The sequence below is a fragment of the Rhipicephalus microplus genome, chromosome 3, assembly GCF_043290135.1.
Source record: "Rhipicephalus microplus isolate Deutch F79 chromosome 3, USDA_Rmic, whole genome shotgun sequence".
Taxonomy (NCBI): Eukaryota; Metazoa; Arthropoda; class Arachnida; order Ixodida; family Ixodidae; genus Rhipicephalus; species Rhipicephalus microplus.
Genome location: NC_134702.1, coordinates 131,100,050 through 131,120,842, shown reverse-complemented (window position 1 = coordinate 131,120,842; position 20,793 = coordinate 131,100,050). Strand labels below are relative to the sequence as shown.

The following is a 20,793-nucleotide window of genomic DNA, read 5'->3' as shown; positions in this document are numbered from 1 at the left end:
TCTGCTGGTTCGCAACTGAGTATTTCTGTTACTTGCGCTGGTGACTCTAGGACACTGAGAGACGAGCTCTCTACAGGAAAAGTTTTCCCGAGGGCGGCACTGCGGAGGGCCGAGAAGGCCGTTGGAGCACCGGTCTGCTCACGAGCTTGGTTATTGTGTGCTTAGGACTGCTGTGCAGCATACTTTTAATCGCATATTTGGTATCCAGTGGGTCATCGGAGCAAGACAGCACCACAGTGAGTACCATACCGTAAAGTGCTCAAGTAGCTACTACCATAGCAATATTATGATTGCGTAAAGTCTTCAAACGTCATGTCTGTAACTTCCTGATAACCGTTTACGTGATAAGTGTCAACTATTTCCGGCAGACAGAAAGCAAATATCGTCACTAAAGATGAACACTCCGAGTATAAACGCACTCTGGAAGCTGCGTTTTTTGAAAAATAATTAACTAGTGCCGACCTAAATATGTAGAAAAATTCACATAGTATTCTACCTTGTTTTGGTCCTAAAAGCACAGCGTTTAAAGTTCCCACAGGGTTACTCTTTCTCGAAAGCGAAATAACGTAGAGCCAGTAAACAGACCTGACGAGATGAAGAGAATCAAGTTAAAACGGCAGTGGTGGTGGATAGCAGAGGGCGACAATAAAATGTATGCAATGATATTCTTCATGCGGTTTTATGTTTTTTTATTTTCATAGACGACACGCTTTTGACTCTGAGACAAATAACGTTGTCCTTATTTCTTGCGCAAAAAAGGATGCACCACTTACCAAAGCTTCAATGAAGAATTCAAAAATGAACTTCCTAGTATAAGTATAGTATACACCGAAAGTATAATTGATTATTGATAAAGAACAATATTTCTAAAAGTGAGTATTTCAAAGTTTAAAAGGTGATATATCGCTGCAATAGGAATTTTGAGACCATCTTAAGGTATGAAAGAGTAAAGTCAACTTTACAGCGGACGTAATACATTGTACTCTTTTCAGGCGCAAGACACACGAACAAATTCAACATATCTTTTTTACTAAATGTACAAAGGGTGATTGCGTCCATTCTATTACATTTAAGTGCACCTGCACTTGCTCAAACGTTATCTGCGTGATCGAATGTTCATATTACACATTATTTGCTGCAAGTGGCACCGTGCTCTATCGATGATGCACTCTAAAGCAAAATTACCCGAAAAAGGAGTAACGGAGCCCAATAGGCGCGCGCGATGAACGGATAGACCGTGGAGCAGCAACCACAGAGGGAAGTGTGCCGCGCGAAACTACTTAGGATCCAAACACGCTCCAAAAGAATGAACCGGCCGGGGATTGCAGGCAGTGCGAAAAGCGTTGCCAAGGTGACCAGCCCTCCTTCTCCACAGAACACATGAACTTCTCCTCCTCTGCTGGCTCAGTCTTTCCCCGTATTTTGCCGGCGACGTCACGTTGCTTCGCGCTCGGAGTGCTCGACCATGGCCGCCTGAAGTCGACGATCTACGAATTACGACGTGGTGCTTGTGTGTACGCTTGAATGAGCGTGGGCTGCTGCTTTAGCGTTTCACTGCACCCATGAAGTCTGGAGCAAGCCACGACAAGTCCCCACCACGCTGTATATATCTGGGCTCAAGATAGTCACGACCAACACACGACAGCAACGGTTGGGAAGGCCAATGTGGCTGCCGAGAAGAACAGGCCTATCGGATATATACTTCAGTCTGACTCAGGGCAGAAAACAGCGCTGGTTTCTAAGGCAAGTAGGTTATCATTCTTTATTCTACTCTACTTGTCGCGTGTGCAATACGGATCGCGCTTGCCGGCAACGGGCTCGGTCGTGTTGTATATCGCACGCACGAAATGCATCGCGAAGGTCACCTTCGCCATCTGCACTTCACTTGTGCTTTGCAACCACCTGGAAATTTGCCGCCATTGCCGTCGGCCTCCCGTAAGCTCGCTCATCGAGTGCTCGCCTGTCTTCGCCACCGCGATCAACTTCGGGCTGACAATATTGGACTGAGATTTTATCGCTGCGTTGGGAGTCGTCGAAAACAGGTTGCGGGTTCTCGTAAAGAGCTTGGTTGTAATATGTCGCGCGCTGTAAGTGCACCAGCACGGGCTAGCGGGGCTTTCGCTAGCGTCGGAACTCACAGAAAATTGGTCGCCATTACAGTTGGCTTCCCGCCAGTCGGTCGCAAGCAGCTCAGGGCCGTCCGCTGGCCGCGGCAGCAGACTCACGTTTGCGCGCTGCACTCGCTCGAGTTAAAAGGGCCGCATGACCGTCGATTTCTTCGGCGCTAGCTCCAAACTAGCTCGGCGCTGTTCGCGGTAGCGGCCAAGCTTATACGCTTTCTCTCCCTTTCGAAGTTCGCTGGCGGCAAACACACCGCGTGCAGCCCCGTGTTTGGCCTCGCGTTCGCTTGTTCGAGCTGAGCGACGTCGCTAACGACTCACCGACTTCTTAGTGGCACGGTGGTTCGCGGAGTTGTGGCTCCGGCTGCCGCTCCTCTGCTGTTGCGCTACGGGGTTCGAAATGAGTCTTTGACGATGTGTGACATATCGGTGAAATTAGTAGCATGTCCTATCTCACGCATGTTTTCATTTCATCTTGCACGTATTTTTCATATGCATTTGTAGTCATCCTCTGTCACGTGTGACTCACTATTTTACATACTTATTGTGCAGCCGTGGGCACATATCGTACTGAAGACTGCGTGCGCTGGCGTCTGCGATGCCTGTCATCCATCTCTTTCGTCAGAGCTCCTTCAGAAGGACTGTGCGAGATGTGAACGTAAAGTTATTTGTGTGTCATATTTTAACGCTTGTTTTTATATTAACGTGCACTTACTTGTCATATGCGTGCATCTTCCTCTTCTGTCACGTGTGTCTAAATATTTTTACTATGTTATTGTACGTGCAGCCGTGGGAACACAACAGGCAGAAGGCTGCGTGCGCTGGCGTCTGCAATGCCTGTCATCTATCGCTTCCGTCGGAGGAGCTCCCCAAGGAGTGAACAAGATTTGACAACGAGACTGGACTTGTACACTTCACCATGAGTTCACTTAAAAGAATGGAGAAACTTCAATGTGAATGTAGAAAAATCAAAGATTTCGATGCCTCACTTTTGTCGTTTGTTGTTGCCGTGACTGCGAAAGCAGTTACACATAGGTGGCTAACTACTTTTTCTCGTGTTCTTTTCTGCGCAGTTTGTTGCTCACTGCGCAGAAAAACAGGTGAAAAAGATATCAGGCCTGGTGGAAAATCAACAAAAAGAATGTTTGAACTAGGGACAAAAAGTTCATCCGATTGGAGTATTTGAGTGGACCAACCGTTCGTCCGGCAAGGGGCAACTGTGATGACTAACGGTTGCCCGGTAAGGTGTAAATGTGGGGATTAACAGTCGCCCTATAAGATGCAAATGTAAGGATTATTGTTAGTCTTTTGAGGTGAATTGTGGGACTAACAGGTTACTCACTAAGGTGTAAATCTGAGGACCAAATGTTAGTTCCTAGAGCTCATCTGTGGGGACTAACTGTGAGACCCAGTGCCGTTAGTCCTTAAAGAGATTAGTGGTTGTGGTAGCCCCATTAGTCCCCAAAAGGATGAACCACACACCCTTTTAACACCCCTTTGCCTTAGAGTGTGAGAGATATTGCACTTCGTGGTTAACACTTATACTGCGTTATTTTATTTTATGTTGAGAGTGGCAAGTTGGTGTTTAATCTGGTCGACAATCTGGATTGCTACATGCGAACCTCGAGCATTATTTATATCTTTAACTAAAAACTGTTAGCGCTACGAAGAATTCAGTTACCTTATTAAGTAGAAAAAATAAATTTTAGGCACAACAGAATATGCGTTACTTATTATAACACGGTTATGAAGTGGTACATTCAAACGCTCGTCATCTGCCATGAAACAAGAGACCAAGTGATCAATAAAATTATCACCATGCTAAAAATTTTGATACCAGGATGAGGGATAAGTACTCCGAAATTACGGAGGAGTAACGAACATATATCGATCATTAGGCTATACGGTTGACTGCATTGCCACGTAAAGTGCCAACTCCGAAACTTTCGTAGGTATCTTTAACCATTTTGTGCCGGCAATATTGACGAATATGAAGGGTGCGCAACTAGAATGTCATCTATTCTTAGGCAACAAGCTCTGCGCAGTGAAACAAACGTTTCCAGAGAATAACAATATACGCAATGACCTGCAACTACATTATACGTTTTCTGCCTTTACTAACAGGCTGACAAAGTGACAACACTCGACATTCCGGAAACACCAACGATCAAGCTATCGTGGTCATCGGATGACAACCGAGAGCATGCCAGAAATACCTCGGAAAGCACACCTAGCGGACAGGCGCATGTCGTTCCGATTCCTCATTCAGACAGCAATGACTGCACGGGGCTTACGTGCCGCTTACTGGCAAATTGGTTGCGCGAAAGTATCGACTACACCGTTTCTCCGTGCGATGACTTCTACAAGCACGTCTGTGGAAAATACCGAGGCTACAACACCTTCTTCGACGTACGTGAGCAACGATACCATCATTTTCCTTCTTTGATTGCATTACATTATTCCCTTTGTCAGATGCTGCATTTAAAGACTACAGAGGCTTTAATTGCTCAACATATTTCAGTAATCCTTTTGTTTCATTTCACCGGCAAGCGAACGCCAACATGCCGGTTTGATGACAATAAGAGTGCCCAGAATAGCTCGCCAGCCTTCACTACCGACGACAAACACATATATCAGTGTTTTCAACGGAAGTGAAATTTTTCTTAAGCATGTAGAACTGTGCCTAATCACTATATAAAGGGACTTGTTAGTATCTTCAATACAGTACATGCGCGAGTTTCTCTGTGAGACTAAGTATGCGCATTGAACGCAGAATCCTACGACGACGCGATCAATATAAGTCACACGTACGCGCGTCCTTCTGATAAGGATTTATATAGAGCTGGATTACATGTTTATGGGCGCAAGGAGCTGAGATACGCACAGAGACGTATTCATCGAGGAAAGATCTTTCCTTCTTCATGACCTAAAAAGTAGAGTAAGCTACGCATTAGTGGTGCGAACACTGAGAAAGTAGCTGAGCTGCTGGCTTTCTCCCCTTTTCCTTCTTACTACTCCCTATTGCTTCTCACCCTCCCCTCCCGCCCACACTCGCTTTACTACCTCCTTGCCACAATATACCCTAACACGCTGCGCTAAGCTTTCTCTAGGCTTTAATTCTCTTCTAATTACGTTCACACACTTCATAAAATCACTTTTGTTTCCGACCCCCTAGCTAAACCGTAATTTACATCACTGTGCTAACCTTCACTCCTACTCTTCCCCGCCTCAATATCTCATCGCTTCACAATACCCTGACTCACTTTTATTATACAAATACTTTACGATACAATGTAGGAATCGGCTGTGCATTAGCCTCTCCCCGTCCTCCATTTATTTCTTCTCACCCTCAGTGAATCATCCTAACGCTCGCTCCCATCTCCCAATACCTTTCTGTATGCATTCGTCTTCCATATTCTCTCTTCCTTTTGCTTTTACTGAGCCCTACACCACTTCTGAGCCCTCTATGTAAGCCTCCAGGTTTCCGCTCCGTACATTTCGACCCTACGGTCACAGGACAGTGCCAGCACTGTGGGGAGGTGGCAGACACCTACCACATGGTGTGGGCCTGCCAAGCTAACGCAGCCATTACTCCTAACCCAAACCCTAGGCGAGAGGACTGGGAGGCGGCCCTGCTCGGCTGCTCAGACCTTCAGGCCCAGCAGGCCTTGGTCCAGAGAGCCAAGACGGCGGCTTTAACCAATGGGGTCCCGGAATAGAGACTCCACCTAGTCTGTAGGGGCCTCTACAGAGGTCCTACACCTCTCTTTTGTAAATAAATGTTTTTCACCACCACCACCACCGTAGGTAAGTACTGGCAAGATGGAACTTCTATATACCTTCCTCTTGAGGGATAGTGGTAATCTACCAGTCATGATTTGAGAGTGCATGGCAAATGTGCTCTGCCCCATTCTTATTCTTCTAGTTACTTCAATCTCGTGGTTCGGCTCCGCGCTTAGTACCTGTCCTAAGCATACATACTCTTTAACAACTTCCAGCACATCTCTACGTGTCACTAAGTGTTGTTTTCTGCCGAGATTGTTGCACATTACTTTAGTTTTGTGCATACTAATTTTCATAACTACTCTTCTGCGTTCCAAGTCGAGTTCAGAAATCACGAGTTGTAGTTAGTCTCCTGAGTTACTCATGAAGGCATTGTCATCAGAGAATCGCATGTTACTAAGGTACTCTTCATTAACTTTTATCACTAACTCTTCCCAGTCTAGTGTCCTAAGCAGCGAGTGATGGAAATGAAAATGATAGGTGTAACTTTAAGAGACAAGAAGACAGCGAAGTGGGTCAGAGAAGAAACCGGGGTAAAAGATATCATGGTTGAAATAAAAAAAAAAGTGGACATGGGCCAGACACTTAACACGCAGGCAGGATCACCGGTGGTATTTAAGGGTAACTGACTGGATTCCAAACGAAGGCAAACGCACGAAGGGGAGACAGAGAATAAGGTGGGCCAATGAGATTAAAGAGCTTGCGGGTATAACATGGCAAAGGAAAACACAAGGCCGGATTCATTGGCGAATAATAGAAGAGGCTTTTGCCCTCCAGTGGGCGTTGTCTGGCTGTTGATGATGATGATGACATCATTCCTCACCCTCAGACTTCTCTTTTGCTGCCTATATATGCTTTGAATGTCCCCTTCACCCTTAATTCCCTTTATCACTCATTTGCTGTGTTATATTATGCTTCATTTTGACTTAGCGTGCGATGGCACAGCTAGGATGAGATATTGTCCGTTCAATTGGCTCTCCCTCACTCGACCAGGCAATGTGGTATAGGCCGAATGGAACAGGCAGCAGTTTAAAAATTACATTAATATTCTATATTCTCTTGTGGACTACCTAAGAATATATATATATATATATATATATATATATATATATATATATATATATATATATATATATGGGATATGGCACAACGGGAGCGTTGTCAACAAGGATAAATATATTTATTCTTGTTGACAACGCTCCCGTTGTGCCATATCCCATACCTTCACGAAGACTAACTGGCCCATTGATTTATTACTCCCACTATATATATATATATATATATATATATATATATATATATATATATATATATATATATATATATATATATATATATATATATATGTGTGTGTGTGTGTGTGTGTGTGTGGTAGGAGAAACAATATTCTTTCGCGTATGCGCTTACGAGAGTTCTGCAATCGAAAGCACGATTGTGTGAGCCGGTTCCTACTAAGCGACTTTTGAGAGCACTGACCGTTGGGCGTGTTGGTGTTTTATAGTGTTTTCACTCCATCCTGTCCAAAAGTCGATATAGCATAAATCGCTGGGCATCCTCTGTGTTCGTTTATACGGGACAATAAAAAAAAGGGTTGGTAGTACAGCTCTTGTTTCCGCAGTTGATTTTGTCTTTTGTCGTGTATTCGCACTAAATTGAATAATGAATTCACATGAAATCGCTACCTTACTCTTGCTTGCTACACACGCAGTGTCATCAAGTGACGCGAATGCGAAGGTTTTTTTTAGTGTAATCTCCATGATTTTACCCCGCACACTGTGGCGCTTGCTAGTTCTACGAATAATTCTATATTTTTTCATGTTATCGTACTTGCAAATCTCTCATGCAAGGTTGGGGTTGTTTGGCATCGATGAATATTGCTTGCCTAATATATCACAAAGTTAACGCATTGGAGTGGCTATCAGCGAAATACTATTTCCAAAGCAGAAAATACTGACACACAGTGTTAGTTTTATTATATATGAATGCAGGCTGCTTCGGACAAACTAATACAAACATCCCGATTTAACAATTTGGGTCCTTTCTGAATGTGAAATGCATACTGTTGATGAGTGCACTTATTTTATGATGTTATTATCTCACTAGCGACTAGACGTCTGCCACACGAGAATTTTCAGCGCACTGGAGAATGAAGTTTCCCAATACATCGCCGCAGGACATATGAAACTCAAGACAACTACTCAAAAAATATCCCTTAGACAAGCTCAATTTCGTGTGATGCAATCCACTTCCGCGATTCTTTTCAACTATAAAAAACAATTGCATAATCAAAACGTTTCGATGCAATTATTACAAAGCAGCCCAAGTAGCGCTCACGATCATAGGTCGTCAATGATCGTTGTGCAGTGAGCGCCACGAATCGTAATTCTGTGAGTTTCAAAGGCATTCTTAAGCATATATATTCGCAATATTGAATTCAGGCATTACGTGTTTTATCGGTGCATTCTCCTTAGCAAGCAAATGGCAGTTTGCGCCGAGACGGGCGTAACATTTTAAAGGCGTTCAATTCTCGATCGCACCTACCACTAGTGAAGTAAATACAGCACTCAATATGTAACCCGCAGTAAACGGCATCGAATCCCACCCAGTTTTGGCAGCCATAATTTCTGAAAAAGGGAAAATATAGGTGTACGTTAAAGAACCCTATCTTATTCACATTTCCAGAACGCTTGTTTATGTTTTCCAAGATAATCATGCCATGTTATTAGAGATTTAAATAAAAAATAGCCCTATTGTTACTGCAAGCGGATTAAAGTCCGGCATATATTATGCCTCACACTGACTGCAGGAATGTGGTCGTTGTTGGGCTGACTCAGCGGCGGCGTAAAGAATGGTTAGATTTCGCAGGTCAATTGTCATTGATCTATTGATTAATATGTGAGGTTTAACGTTACGAAACCATCACAAGATTATGAGAGACGCAGTAATGGAGGACTCCGAAAATTTAGACAACCTGAGTTTTATAACCTGCACCCAAATCTCAGCACACGGGCCTGCAGCATTTTCGCCTCCATCAAAAATGCAGCCACCGCAGCCGGAATTCGATCCCGCAACCTGCGGGTCAGCAGCCGCGTACCTGAACCACGAGAGCACCACGGCGGCGCTTGGCCACTTGGCAGCATAAACGGTATGCTCCTGTTTGTGGCAACAGACGCTTTTCCAACACGGAGCCCAACAACATAAAGCCCAACGCGGAGAGCTGGAAACCAAAGAGTGACAAAATATCTAGTAAAAAAGTCGGAAAACAGCTATCATAACGAAAATGTTAGCCCGCTTGTGACTCTGTTATCCGAACGCACGGGACATGTCATGCAAGGTCGGTGTGGAGAGTTGGTGGGTCAGTGAATGGAAGCATCATCGTGTTCTTACGCAAAGTAGGGTTTCGGCCGAATAAGAGAGAGAAAAAAAAGGCGGATAACCAGCTATCACGTGCGAGGCCGTCTCCTACACTAATGCGAAAATATACCCAGTCTTTTTGTTCGGCCAACACATACTTTACCAGAGTATCGGGTAATATTTTGGTTGATTTGTTCCGTCAAATTCTTCGTCTGAGCAATGAAGGCATGGTTGGCTTATCTTCGGTCGACCAAGATGTGAGTATGTAATTGATGATGTCAACTGAGGAGGCACTGCGGGCTTGTTGGTGTTCGATATTATGTCTCTCTGTTATGTGTATTCCTCTCTGTACCATCCTAGATGCAATAAATATCAGGTCATTGATGAACCTGAAAAAAAAATGCCAGGCCTGCGCGGAAGATGCAGCACAGTCACAGCGAAAGTTAGAAGAGCGGCCTTTCTGAGCCTTTCAAAACAATCATTAAGTAACGACTGCAAACACTTTTGCTTGATACCCACGAGGGCAATAATATTGAATTTTTCGGGGTAGTAGGCTGGCATTCGCTATGCTATTTTTCGTTATTCTACTAAATGACGAAACGTTTGCCCTGTCAATCGCGCCGCTAGTTCGAATTGTGCGAGCAATCGCAAACCGTGTAGCGTATTCTGTGACAACGGCAATTCATTCATTTCCCGAGACACACATCGGGAACTAACCGGGCAAGTTGTAGCCGATATGACAAAACGGCTCATACTCGCTCATGTGAAACAGCTCACGTAAATGTTTTTTTTTTTTGAGTTTTAGCCCATTAGGTGCAAATTTGGATGAACTTCCGTAAATGCCAAAATTTTGCACAACATTCTAACATACTCAAAATTACATCCAAAAAAGTTCTTCCTGGTGAGCTTCGTTATATATTTTTAATATATATATATTTACATAATTATTCATTCTGACGTCAGTAATCTTCAACTTTAACCCGCCGCGGTAATTTAGTGGCAAGGTACTCGGCTACTAACCCGAAGGTGGCGGGATTGAATCCCAGCGGCAGCGGCTGCATTTTTGATGGAGGCGAAATTTCTGTAGGCCCATGTGCTCAGATTTAGGTTGACGTTCAAGAACTCCAGGTGGTCTAAATTTTTTGGAGTCCTCCACAACAGCGTCTCTCTTAATGATATGGGGGTTTTGGAACGTTACATTCTACATATAGATAAATCATCATGAATGTTCAATTTCGACACATAAAAAGACAAAACATGCACGCGCAATTCGTTTCTAGCTGCCTTCATTTCGAGCAAAGAAAAATTATACTTATAAAGTTTGTCCTAAAAGGTGGCGCGTCGAGCGACACGCTGAACATTCCAATGATTTCACTAAAATGATCAGTTACGGTTTGACGCTGCACATGGGGGTTCATTGAAGACGCGTAGACCATGGAGAAGCTTCAATATTTTAGGCGCACTGTATATTGCTCTTTCTTTTTCACTGGTCTGAGGCACTGGCAAAGCAAGTTGCGTTCACATAAGTAGACGCTGCGCCCAACGAAGAGTAAGTTTTTTTTTTCTTAATAAATGACGCCGCACTGCGTTACTATAGATATGCATGACCAGGTTATGCGTAGGTCCTTGCAATGAGAAGCAGAATGATCTGAGGAAAATATACAGTAAAATAAGTGATGAAGTGTTGCGATACCAACAGGGCTCCTGATACAAATGCGGCGCATCAGTGACCAAGGCCTAACGGCTATTTCACGAATAAACGTGATATACTGGCAAGCCATCCGAGGTTCACTGTGCTTTTGTATGAGTGGTTTGCGGAAACACTCCCAAGTGAGTCTGGCTGCGGAGCACTTAACGTAACAAAACTGTCCAAGGAGGCAGTAATCAGACAGTTCACATGATCCCTGGTAAAGGAGAAGTTATTTGGCGTATGTACAGTACCTGGAGAAAAGCGAACAGGATAACACAGAAACGTGGTGAAGACTAGATAGTGAAGTCATGCATAGCATAAAAAGACCAAATAGAGTGCTGTAAAGAGCAAAAATAGGAGATGATATGGGTAGAATTGGTGCTCATAAAGATGTGGTCGTAAGATGACGTCAAGAGGTCAGGCAACCAGAACTGCAAAAACAACTGAGGTCCCAGACTAATCTAAGCTCACACACGCTGTATGCATTGTAAGAACGCAAGGTGTGCCGCCATCGATACACGAACGGGAGATAATGCTGGGGTAAGGACTTTCCCGAGACTGCGAGAAAAGTGTACGTTCATTAATAATCATTGCGTTTCAGCCTCTGTAAGCGCTCAAACAGGCACATCATCCACTTTTTAATCGAAACGTCTTTGTCATGTAGCCACAGCCATGAGATGATTTCCTGTTTCGTATGTCAGTGAAGTGTCGCCTTTGGGAGCTGCACTACTTAGTTTTCCTATGATGCACGGCGATTAATCGGCGAAGGTGAGCGAAGGGTCAAATGCTACACAGAACATTGCTTGGTTCTGTAGTTTCGGCAAGCGGTAGTGTCGTGCAGCCGAGTTTCGCGCATCAATGTTCACTGGGGCAGCGTGAGGATATGCCGCACAAATATACGATGTTCAATGATAGTGAAAAATAGCGGCGGATGCAGCCTATTTCGTTGCAGTTCAAGCATATAGACCTGTCATCACGTGTGCGCCAATGAATCACGTGTGGGCCAATGAATATTATGGTGCCCAAACTATAGGCCCCTTGTTGGCTGTACAATTGAACAGCGGATATCGCGGGAACGACGTAAAGCACACATTGGCTGAGTAGCAGCGTTGACCACTTCTTCAAAGAGTGGGCAATCTCTTATGGGGTCTTCAGTATTGCAGGATGCCTTGTAGATAAACAAATGGAAACCGTCACCAGAGACGCTTTATGAATGTGGCTTACAGTAAGGTTCCGTAGAGATTGGTGCGTGGTCCCAAATTTCCTTCTGGGTAGCTCCTCGGCGTCCAATCGGCTTTCAGAAAATGTGTTTCAGTTTTAATGTTCATGCATCCCAGCTGGTCAAGATCTGCTTGTGCACATCAAACCACACACGCGCCGTTTTCCTGTACAGTGACTGATATTTTCAAGCATCAAATTTGAATCTCACAGCTTAGCCAAACTTGCGTGCTCTTAGTGAGGCAGCTCATTTTCGACGTGCACATTACCAATTTCACAGAAAGTAGCACAGTATAAGGGATGAGGGAAAACATCCTGGCTGGGTTTAGTTATTCTTGCGGAGGCCTTATAAACAGGGATGCCTGTCAACAAAATGCACTACAAAGCAGGCGCCTACTGGGAGTTCTTTGATGTGTTTCGAATATATGCCCTGCTCCTCCATCGGATGAGGCTGAGGCGACAAAATAAAAATGCATTTAAAACAATTACTTTAGTGCAGCTAACGGGAGTAAATGGAAACCAAAGTGGAGAACCAGTAATAACCCGGTATCTCTTTACCGCACTGCATACGTGACACATTGTACACTACAAACTTTCGCAGCTGATTTTTGAACACTTTTACAAGAGTACAACAAGTGAAAACCTTCGCTTGTTCTGGGATAAACGTGAAAAACCAGAAACTTCTTATGTTTTTAAATTACCAATAGGTTCTAGATCAGATTGCCACTGGTTCACGCGAGACATAAAATGTGCGCTGAAGAAAAATAAAAGGGTTTACAGACAAGACGCTCGAACTGGCTTCTAGATTAGGAAACCTGCGAATATGCTTCAGCTGTAGCAAAAAGAATTATTCTTCAAACCAAATATATATTCTTTAAAAAACGCTACCAAGCCTAATAATTACAGACACCAATTTTTTTTAAAAAACTCTGAACGCCAAAAACGACCACTCAACACCTGTATTGGCGAGAGAAGAAGGCAGCACCTTATCTAAAGAACACTCTGCTGAGAAATTCAGTCACCACTTCACTGAGGTATCAACTAACAAACTTGCACTGAATTATTCTCTCGTAATGCAACATATGCCAATTCAAAGTCTTTTTTCTGCAAACGTAATAACAGAGCATGGATTAGGTAGCGCTATCTACCGACTTTCCGTCAAAACCAATCGCGGCATCGATGACATCAGCGCGAAACTTCCTAATAAAACTCACCAACATACAGCCCACATGCCTGGGTATATTTTTAGCAATCCCATGACTCTGGTAGTGTACGAGATGACTCAAACTCTGATAATGTGGTAGTTTAGGTCAGGTAACAGCAATAACCCCAAGAACCATAGGACAATTTCATTAACGTCCAATTCGTGCAAGTTACAAGAGCTTAGAAAATTGAAATTGCTCCAGCCACAGTTCAAAAAGAGACCGACGTTTCGAGACCGACTCGGTCCCTTCCTCAGGGGGTGACTGTCTTGATCATGGAAGTGTCGTCGCGTCGTGTTCTCTCACCACGGCTCCGGCTTTCCCTTTCCACCACGTTTCGGAGACCGTGAACGTACACCGAAGGCATTGTTCCCAGCGAGCGGTTCACGTTGGCAGGCGTATGCTGAATGTGCCAATACTCGAGCAAGAGCCTCTTTCCCAAATTCCGTTCTGTTTCAATAACAGAAGCGCCGTCTAAGTCAATTTTATGGTCGTGCTTCTCGCAGTGCTCCGCCAGAGCGCTACGTTGCACTTCCATCTTCCTGACGTCGTTCTTGTGTTGGCGCATTCTTTCCGGGAAACACTTGCTCTCGCCTATGTAGCTGGCTGGACACCCAGAACACGACACTTTGTAGACAACGCCCGGGTGTAGCTCTCTCGGAGGTCGGTCTTTCGGCCGCGGTAGCAAGCGAGTGAGCGTCGAAACAGGAAAAAATGTTTACGTTTAAGTTACAAGAGCACATCACACCCTCCCAGGTCATTCGTCATCTCAATCGCAACAGTTTCTTTCTTCGCATACCAGGTGGTTTTAAAAAAAAGTAATCATCTCATATTCAACTTTTTGAACTAGTGGCAGAGCGGCACATAGCTCTTTATATATCAATCTGTATCGATGTGATTTTCATAGACTTTCCCAGGGATAGCGGCAGCGTTCTTTATAACTGCCTGATGATAAAAAGAAGTCACCTCAGCCTTGACCATAAAACAATTACATATATTCAAGAATTTCTGAACAATAGGTTTCCGTCACTAAAACTTTACTATATATTTAATCCAATCTGAGTAACATCTGGTTTGTCATGAGGCCGTGTGCTGGGTCCTCTTCTCTTGAATCTGACATAGGTTTTTCAATTGGTCGCTATGCAGGTGATTGTAATTTTTACAGAAAAATACCTTGCACAGATGACACTTCAAAGCTACAAGCGAATCTCACGAGGCTAAAGGAATGGTGCAGCTTATGGCAGATGGAAACTACTGTAAAAAAATGAAAAACCTAATGCGCACTAACATCACTTCTGCATGGTTTAGCTCTTATATAAGCTTAGTAGAAAAAAACAAGCAATTTAGATATTTGGGCGTAATACTCGCTTTGCATGTAAGCTAGACTGCACACATGCATCATGTTTTTATTAAGGCTCTCAATAAAGGTGCTTGCATTTTACTCAGAGAAGTCCAAGACTGAATGCTTTTGATTCATTGATTTGGCCATCTTTGGATTACGCTTCATGCATATGGCGACCTTACCAACTCAGTCTTGCTAACATGCTCAATGTTTTACAGAATAAAGCTGCTCAGTTTATCTTGCCATTCTAGTCACGTTACATGAGTTTTCGTTACTAAAAGCAGAACTTAGCCGTATCAATCTTGCAATTTGCAGACATAATATTTGTATATAGTTCACTCGCTTTGTACCAGAAACCCAACCTGCGCCCGCCCCATCTCATGGTGGTTTTTTGACGTTTAACCTCACATATCAAATAATTAATCCCGTCTCATACCTTTGCAGCCCGTCATACCTCAACCCTCCTGTATCATGAACACAAGTTGGCCCTCTTTTTATCAAGGGCCAACAATTTTCTAAATTACGCATCATCATCAGGCATAATCAAGTGGAACCCGCTTGCATCAAAAATTACCGAAATGACAAATAATTTCATAGTTCACTCGATGCTGCTAGGCTATTTGTATGGCCAGGAACAATGAATCGCTGTCTGATTTGCCTCGCTTGATTTATTTACAGATTTTGCTATATATATTGTATTTCTTCCACGTATTTTCATACGTGCTGTTTTGTTACTTTTGTTCGTTTTTGTTTTGCAAATATCAAATTGAGTGATGTTAATACAAGATTGTGTAATTATATTTACTCGCTGCTTCACTTTTTTTGTTTTTTTGCTTTGTTCGCTGTTTATGTCGTTTTAAATGCATTTATTCAACTAAATACCTCCCTCCCCCATACAAAGTACAAGCGCGTCTTGAGAGTATTGAAATAAATAAATGAATAAATAAATCAAAGACAAATAAATACACAAATAATTGAGGTTTTGTTTGAAAAAGAAATACTGTACTATTTTGGGTCGCTAAAAAAGTACCGTAAAAAAGTAATATACGCACTTACATCCATTGGTACCTTGGAGCCTACTTCTACCCTTACTCTTACCAGTTACGTAATAGTGTCTGCGTCTGAATATGAGCTCTTTTTATCTTCATAAATGACCGGTTGATTCCAGCGCTAATATTTATCACTGCTCTTAATATTACGCACACGTTCAGGCACGACCGGATTCCAATTTATTCATTCATCCTTTGCAGGCACACTAGCCTAGTGCTTCAAGTATTTGCATAATAAAAAATGATCGCACGCAGTAGCATGTTTTAGGTTTACACAAAGCACACACAACATAATTTTCAGTAAAAAATTTGGCACCGTTGTGCCCCGTATATCAAAACTCTTCGTTTTTTTTTTCGTAAATCTGCAGTGAACTTCTCGTTCGAAGAATGTTTCGGTAGTTTCTCTTTCGAGAAGTTATTCTTGCCATCTGTTAAACCCTCACCGCAGAGACGGTTCTGGTTGTCTAAGTTCTGTACATGAAGATAAATGCGTGCTGACTAATATATCTACGTGAGTGGTGTCGATTTACTATGGCTAAAGAAAAATGAGTGTTTTTATACATAGACAAATGTCTGCACTTTACCCTAGCGAAAAACATTGGCCTGTATCTGCATGTTACATTGTGAATGTCGTCGAAAGAAGATAGTCTTACGTCTGGAGAGAATGAACGAAACGTTTGTTTGATGTTCTGCGCAAGAAACTCGGTAAATGGTATTCTGGATGTGATGCGTCAGAGTGCCTCGAGCGTGCAGCAGAGGCGAACGAGCGCATCGAGCCCCGTCACCTGTGAGATGTGAGCGCTATCTGGCACTTATCTTGGAAAAGAAAGCGCACGGCGGGTGCGCCTATCTTGGAGATGAGAAGGTGTAGAATGCAAGGCCACGGGTAGGTGCCGCCACCGTGTCATCTTAGCAAAGCATTGGACACACTTGCCTTTTCGTGCAAGCGTTGCATTATCAGCGCAGCGTGATAAACACTACGGTCCTTAGGATTACTTATGTATGCCTTTTCTAGTATAAAGGCACACACAAAATATTGAAGTGTTGTTATAGTGCCTCAGATTAGCGCAATAATCGCTTTTTAATTGACATTCGCGCAAGTATGAACGCTAATTCTGAAGCAATATCAGTGGGCGCTGCGGATGGGTTCCACCTTTTGGGGTATGGTTTGGTGTCGTTTGCGGTACCGATAAGGGCGGACAAACAGACAGATGTGCAGACAGACAGACAGACAGACAGACCAAAATTTTTGCGTCGTAGGTCCCCAAGAAAGACTATTTTCTTTAATAGAATTGTATTCCGTGCCACTTTGCTATAAAGTTTGTCGGAATATTCACTGTATAGCAGCAACATTTCTTCGGCTATACGCTGCTCAGAAAAGTCCCACCCTCGCCTTAGAAATAACATATCGCTTCTGTACACGCGAAAATTTTTTGTAGAAGTGGTATAACAATGTACCGCGTAATTTCACAGGTACAAAGGGACTTGGACTTATCCATTCGATCCTACCTACTCATTTCGGAAATACCGAAGTCTAACCAACTTTCTTGGCAGAAGGCAGCCGCGATGTATCACGCCTGCATTTCTTACACGTCGTCGTATGAGCCAGAGGTAAGCTCAATTTTCGGGTCTCATCTTCATAGAAAGTTATAAATTTTTGTTTCTAACTGGCACATCGTTTAAAAGAAGGTCATAATTATAACAAAGTTTGTTGACACTTTCGATAATAATAGCTGCTGCTATAGCGAACTGAAAATGCCAGAGGGGAAACAAAAAAAGCCAGCGGCGCATTGTGGATCCTATTGCGAAACGAGGCGTCTACTGTCAAGTTTGATTATGTGACCATTAAAACGCTGGTACTGGCACTCAATAGGCATTTTTCAGGGAGGCTTACGGGAAAAATGCTTTACGTGTAAAGGTGAATGGCTGCAGGTCTTTAAGAGAATAAGGGCGCACTTACCATTCATGATTACTTAACAAAGAAAGCGATATAAAAAAAGCCGTATGAAGGAAAAGAAGCCCTCCGCTGTCAGGCCTCAAACGTCTGACATACGAACTCTATTTGACAGGCCGTAGGTTGAACCTTTATATAATGTGCATGAAGCGACCGAATCCAAGTTTCCATGATCCGAGTCATCAGCTAAACAGCGTTACAAGGCCACGGGAGTCGCATTTGCGAACAGAAGCGATGTGATAACTAACTCTACTTAATGCTCTCAGGTTGGATAATCAATATATTTGGACTAAAAGGCAGCCTCGCTGGCATGCGCTAAACACTTCGAACACAAAATCATCTTTAATCTGTCATAGAAGATATGTTTAGAGCAATCCTACATGTACGTGCTGCCAGATTCCTGTGACACGCGTGTACAGTTCGCAAAAGGCGCGGTAACGAAACGCTGTGGCTGTAATCTAAAAGCGGCATGTCTATAAAACCCACATCAATAGTTCAGCATCATGTGATTTGACATCAACTGAATTTCGAGAAAAAGAATTGTCAGTTCGATTCACGTTTTTGTTTTACACTTTTGTTCGCTTTTTCCCGATTAAACTGTGCATGTCTAAGAAACGTGTATATCCGACCTGAAAATCAAATGCTGAACCGCAGACCTCTCTTTCATTCTGCAGCCCTCTGAGAGTGCGAAACACAGATTTATGACTTAATTTTATGCTTCTGAACTCTGATGTCTGCTTAACAGACAACTAAGCATGCTTCGGCACTTAACCACCCGTATATATATTGACATGCGTCTCAATCCCAGAACAACTTTGGTCGCTTGTAGGTAAGGACTACAAATTCTAAAGAACATACGCTACTTCGATGCACACGCTAAGTTTTTTGAGCAATTTTCTGCATTATCTTTGACGAATGGAGACTGAAACTCCGCACACACCATAGATGTATTGATATGGTGCTGTGATTTACGCTAGCCATGTGCCTGTACGAATAAATTCTCGTAACACTATGTTAATTGATGTTTTTGACCTGCTTCTTTTGTAGACGAAGTACCTCGTGCGGTGGATGGTTTCACTGAATCTGGATCTTCTTAACGAGACAAGGTTGATGAATGTCAATCCGGTCGAAATGATGGTGCGCGGGTCCCTCGACTTTGGAGTGGAGGCTATTCTCTCCATTGTTTTGGAAGAAAAACAATTTGAGGACGGCAAGAGGGTGGTGACGGTGAGAAAATGATTTTTCGCCTTCGGATAAGCATAGATCACGAAAACAAATCGAATAGTATAGTGTGGCAGGAAAGACTGTATTACACCTGCGATGACTGACCGTTATCGTTCCCATGACATGATTTTGCGAGTGTGCATAGACGCCAAGGAAACGTCACCACTTACATACAGCAGCACAGTCTGAACCATACAGAGAATTAAAGATGCTGTGTTTGCTCTCTCTCTCTCCTCTCTTTCTCTCTCTCTCTCTCTCTCACACACACACACACACACACAGATATATATATATATATATATATATATATATTTCGAACTTCATCAGAGGGTGTTGGTTGGGCTGGTTCACAAATCATTGCCTTTCCTTTCAACACAATTGTGAGGTTTATCTTGCGCGTAGCTGACAATGTGATGAAATCATTGTTCTTGCGGATGTTTGCAAGAATCTGAGCTATGTTTTCTACTCTTGTCAAGACAAATATTCTTGGTCTAAAAATACTTCGTCCTGGTCACTTTGACACAGTTTCCTGTCTAGCAGAGTTATTTAGGACATTCACAAGGCTCTATTCTGAAAATACGTTGATTTTTTGGTGTTTTCTATAAACTACAATTCTTCTAAGGCGGAAATGTCAAAAGGAGCAGAGGCGATTATTTCAAGTTTTTTAAGGCTGGGCGGGGGCAGAAAGAGGCAAGAAGCGTCTTTATTGGTGGCGAGAAATTTAAGAGGGCTGTGACGCTGTGCTTACTGTAGTTGCTTAGGAACGATGGTTATAAACTGTTTAGTTCGTTATTTGGTTCGGCTTAGATTGCTTTGCTTGCTGTGGTCAAGGCGTCAATTTGAAATAACGGCCGATTTCCTGGATACATTTGACTGACGTTTAAACACGGTTCAACATAGACATTCAATGGCCTAATGGAAACTTTATAATCTGGAATACACCTATGCCCTCAGCTCCCCTTACGCCGTCAGACTTCTTAAACTTATCGATGCGATGAATGTCCATTTAGATGCACCAGGTAATTTCACCCCTAAGTGAAATTACGGTGCCTCATGCGTGCAATGTCGATAACATTGTCGGGCTGACATCAAAACTACAGCGAGAAACCAATGAGTACCTGATCCCATCTGATACGGAATCCCATCTCACCAGCACACCCGTTGAACTTGCAGTTGTCGTGACCCGAGATACCCTTGAACGTACCAATATTTTGCAAGAGAGCTCCATTAAATGTAGAACAGGTCTGTTCAACTCAAGAATGCGGTCTACTAAACACGTACTTTGTCTCAGTAGTTTTACTATACGCGCTAAAAAATCTGCATCTATGCAAGCTTCTATTTCAATGACCATAGCCAACGCCACCGTTAAAAGCGTTGAAGCTAGAGTACTCAGCGTTTCTTCATCAAAACCCATTTTCTTTCTTGGGTGCCTGGACAATGCTTTCTACAGCGTAAGAAATCACAAGTCACCAACCAACTTTGTTACCTTGATTTTATCTAAACAGTCATTTGGAACAGTTTTAATCGCGACAAAGACGAATCTTTCTCACTCCTTGATGTAAAAAAATGGCAGCATATCCACGGGGTGGATGATGGAGAGGGGTGCGAAGCATCCGTCCGTGTATTCGTTCTTGCTTCCGTCTGTCCATGCGTCCATCTATGCGTCCACCCATGCGCTCGTCCATGCATCCACCCTGCGTCCGCCCATGCGTCCATCCGTTCGTGCAGCTATCCGTGCGTCCGTCCATGCATCTGTCTGTGTGTCCATTTGTCCATCTATTCAACACTCCAAGTACAACAATCTCGCATCTTTTCATTATATATTCCGCATATAGAAGCACCGCCATCCAGCAGACA

At 43.3% G+C, this 20,793-nt stretch overlaps 1 protein-coding gene across 1 annotated transcript in view; it reads left to right on the top strand.

The window, feature by feature from the left end:
* Positions 1–18,951, top strand: part of LOC142802959 (uncharacterized) — a 36,440-nt gene extending 17,489 nt beyond the window's left edge. The window contains exons 2-5 of the mRNA XM_075888043.1: positions 51–236; positions 4,245–4,529; positions 17,232–17,369; positions 18,760–18,951. Of these exons, the coding sequence (XP_075744158.1) occupies positions 51–236; positions 4,245–4,529; positions 17,232–17,369; positions 18,760–18,951 (801 nt within the window). The remainder of the gene's footprint in view (positions 1–50; positions 237–4,244; positions 4,530–17,231; positions 17,370–18,759) is intronic.
* The last annotated feature ends 1,842 nt before the right edge of the window (positions 18,952–20,793 follow it).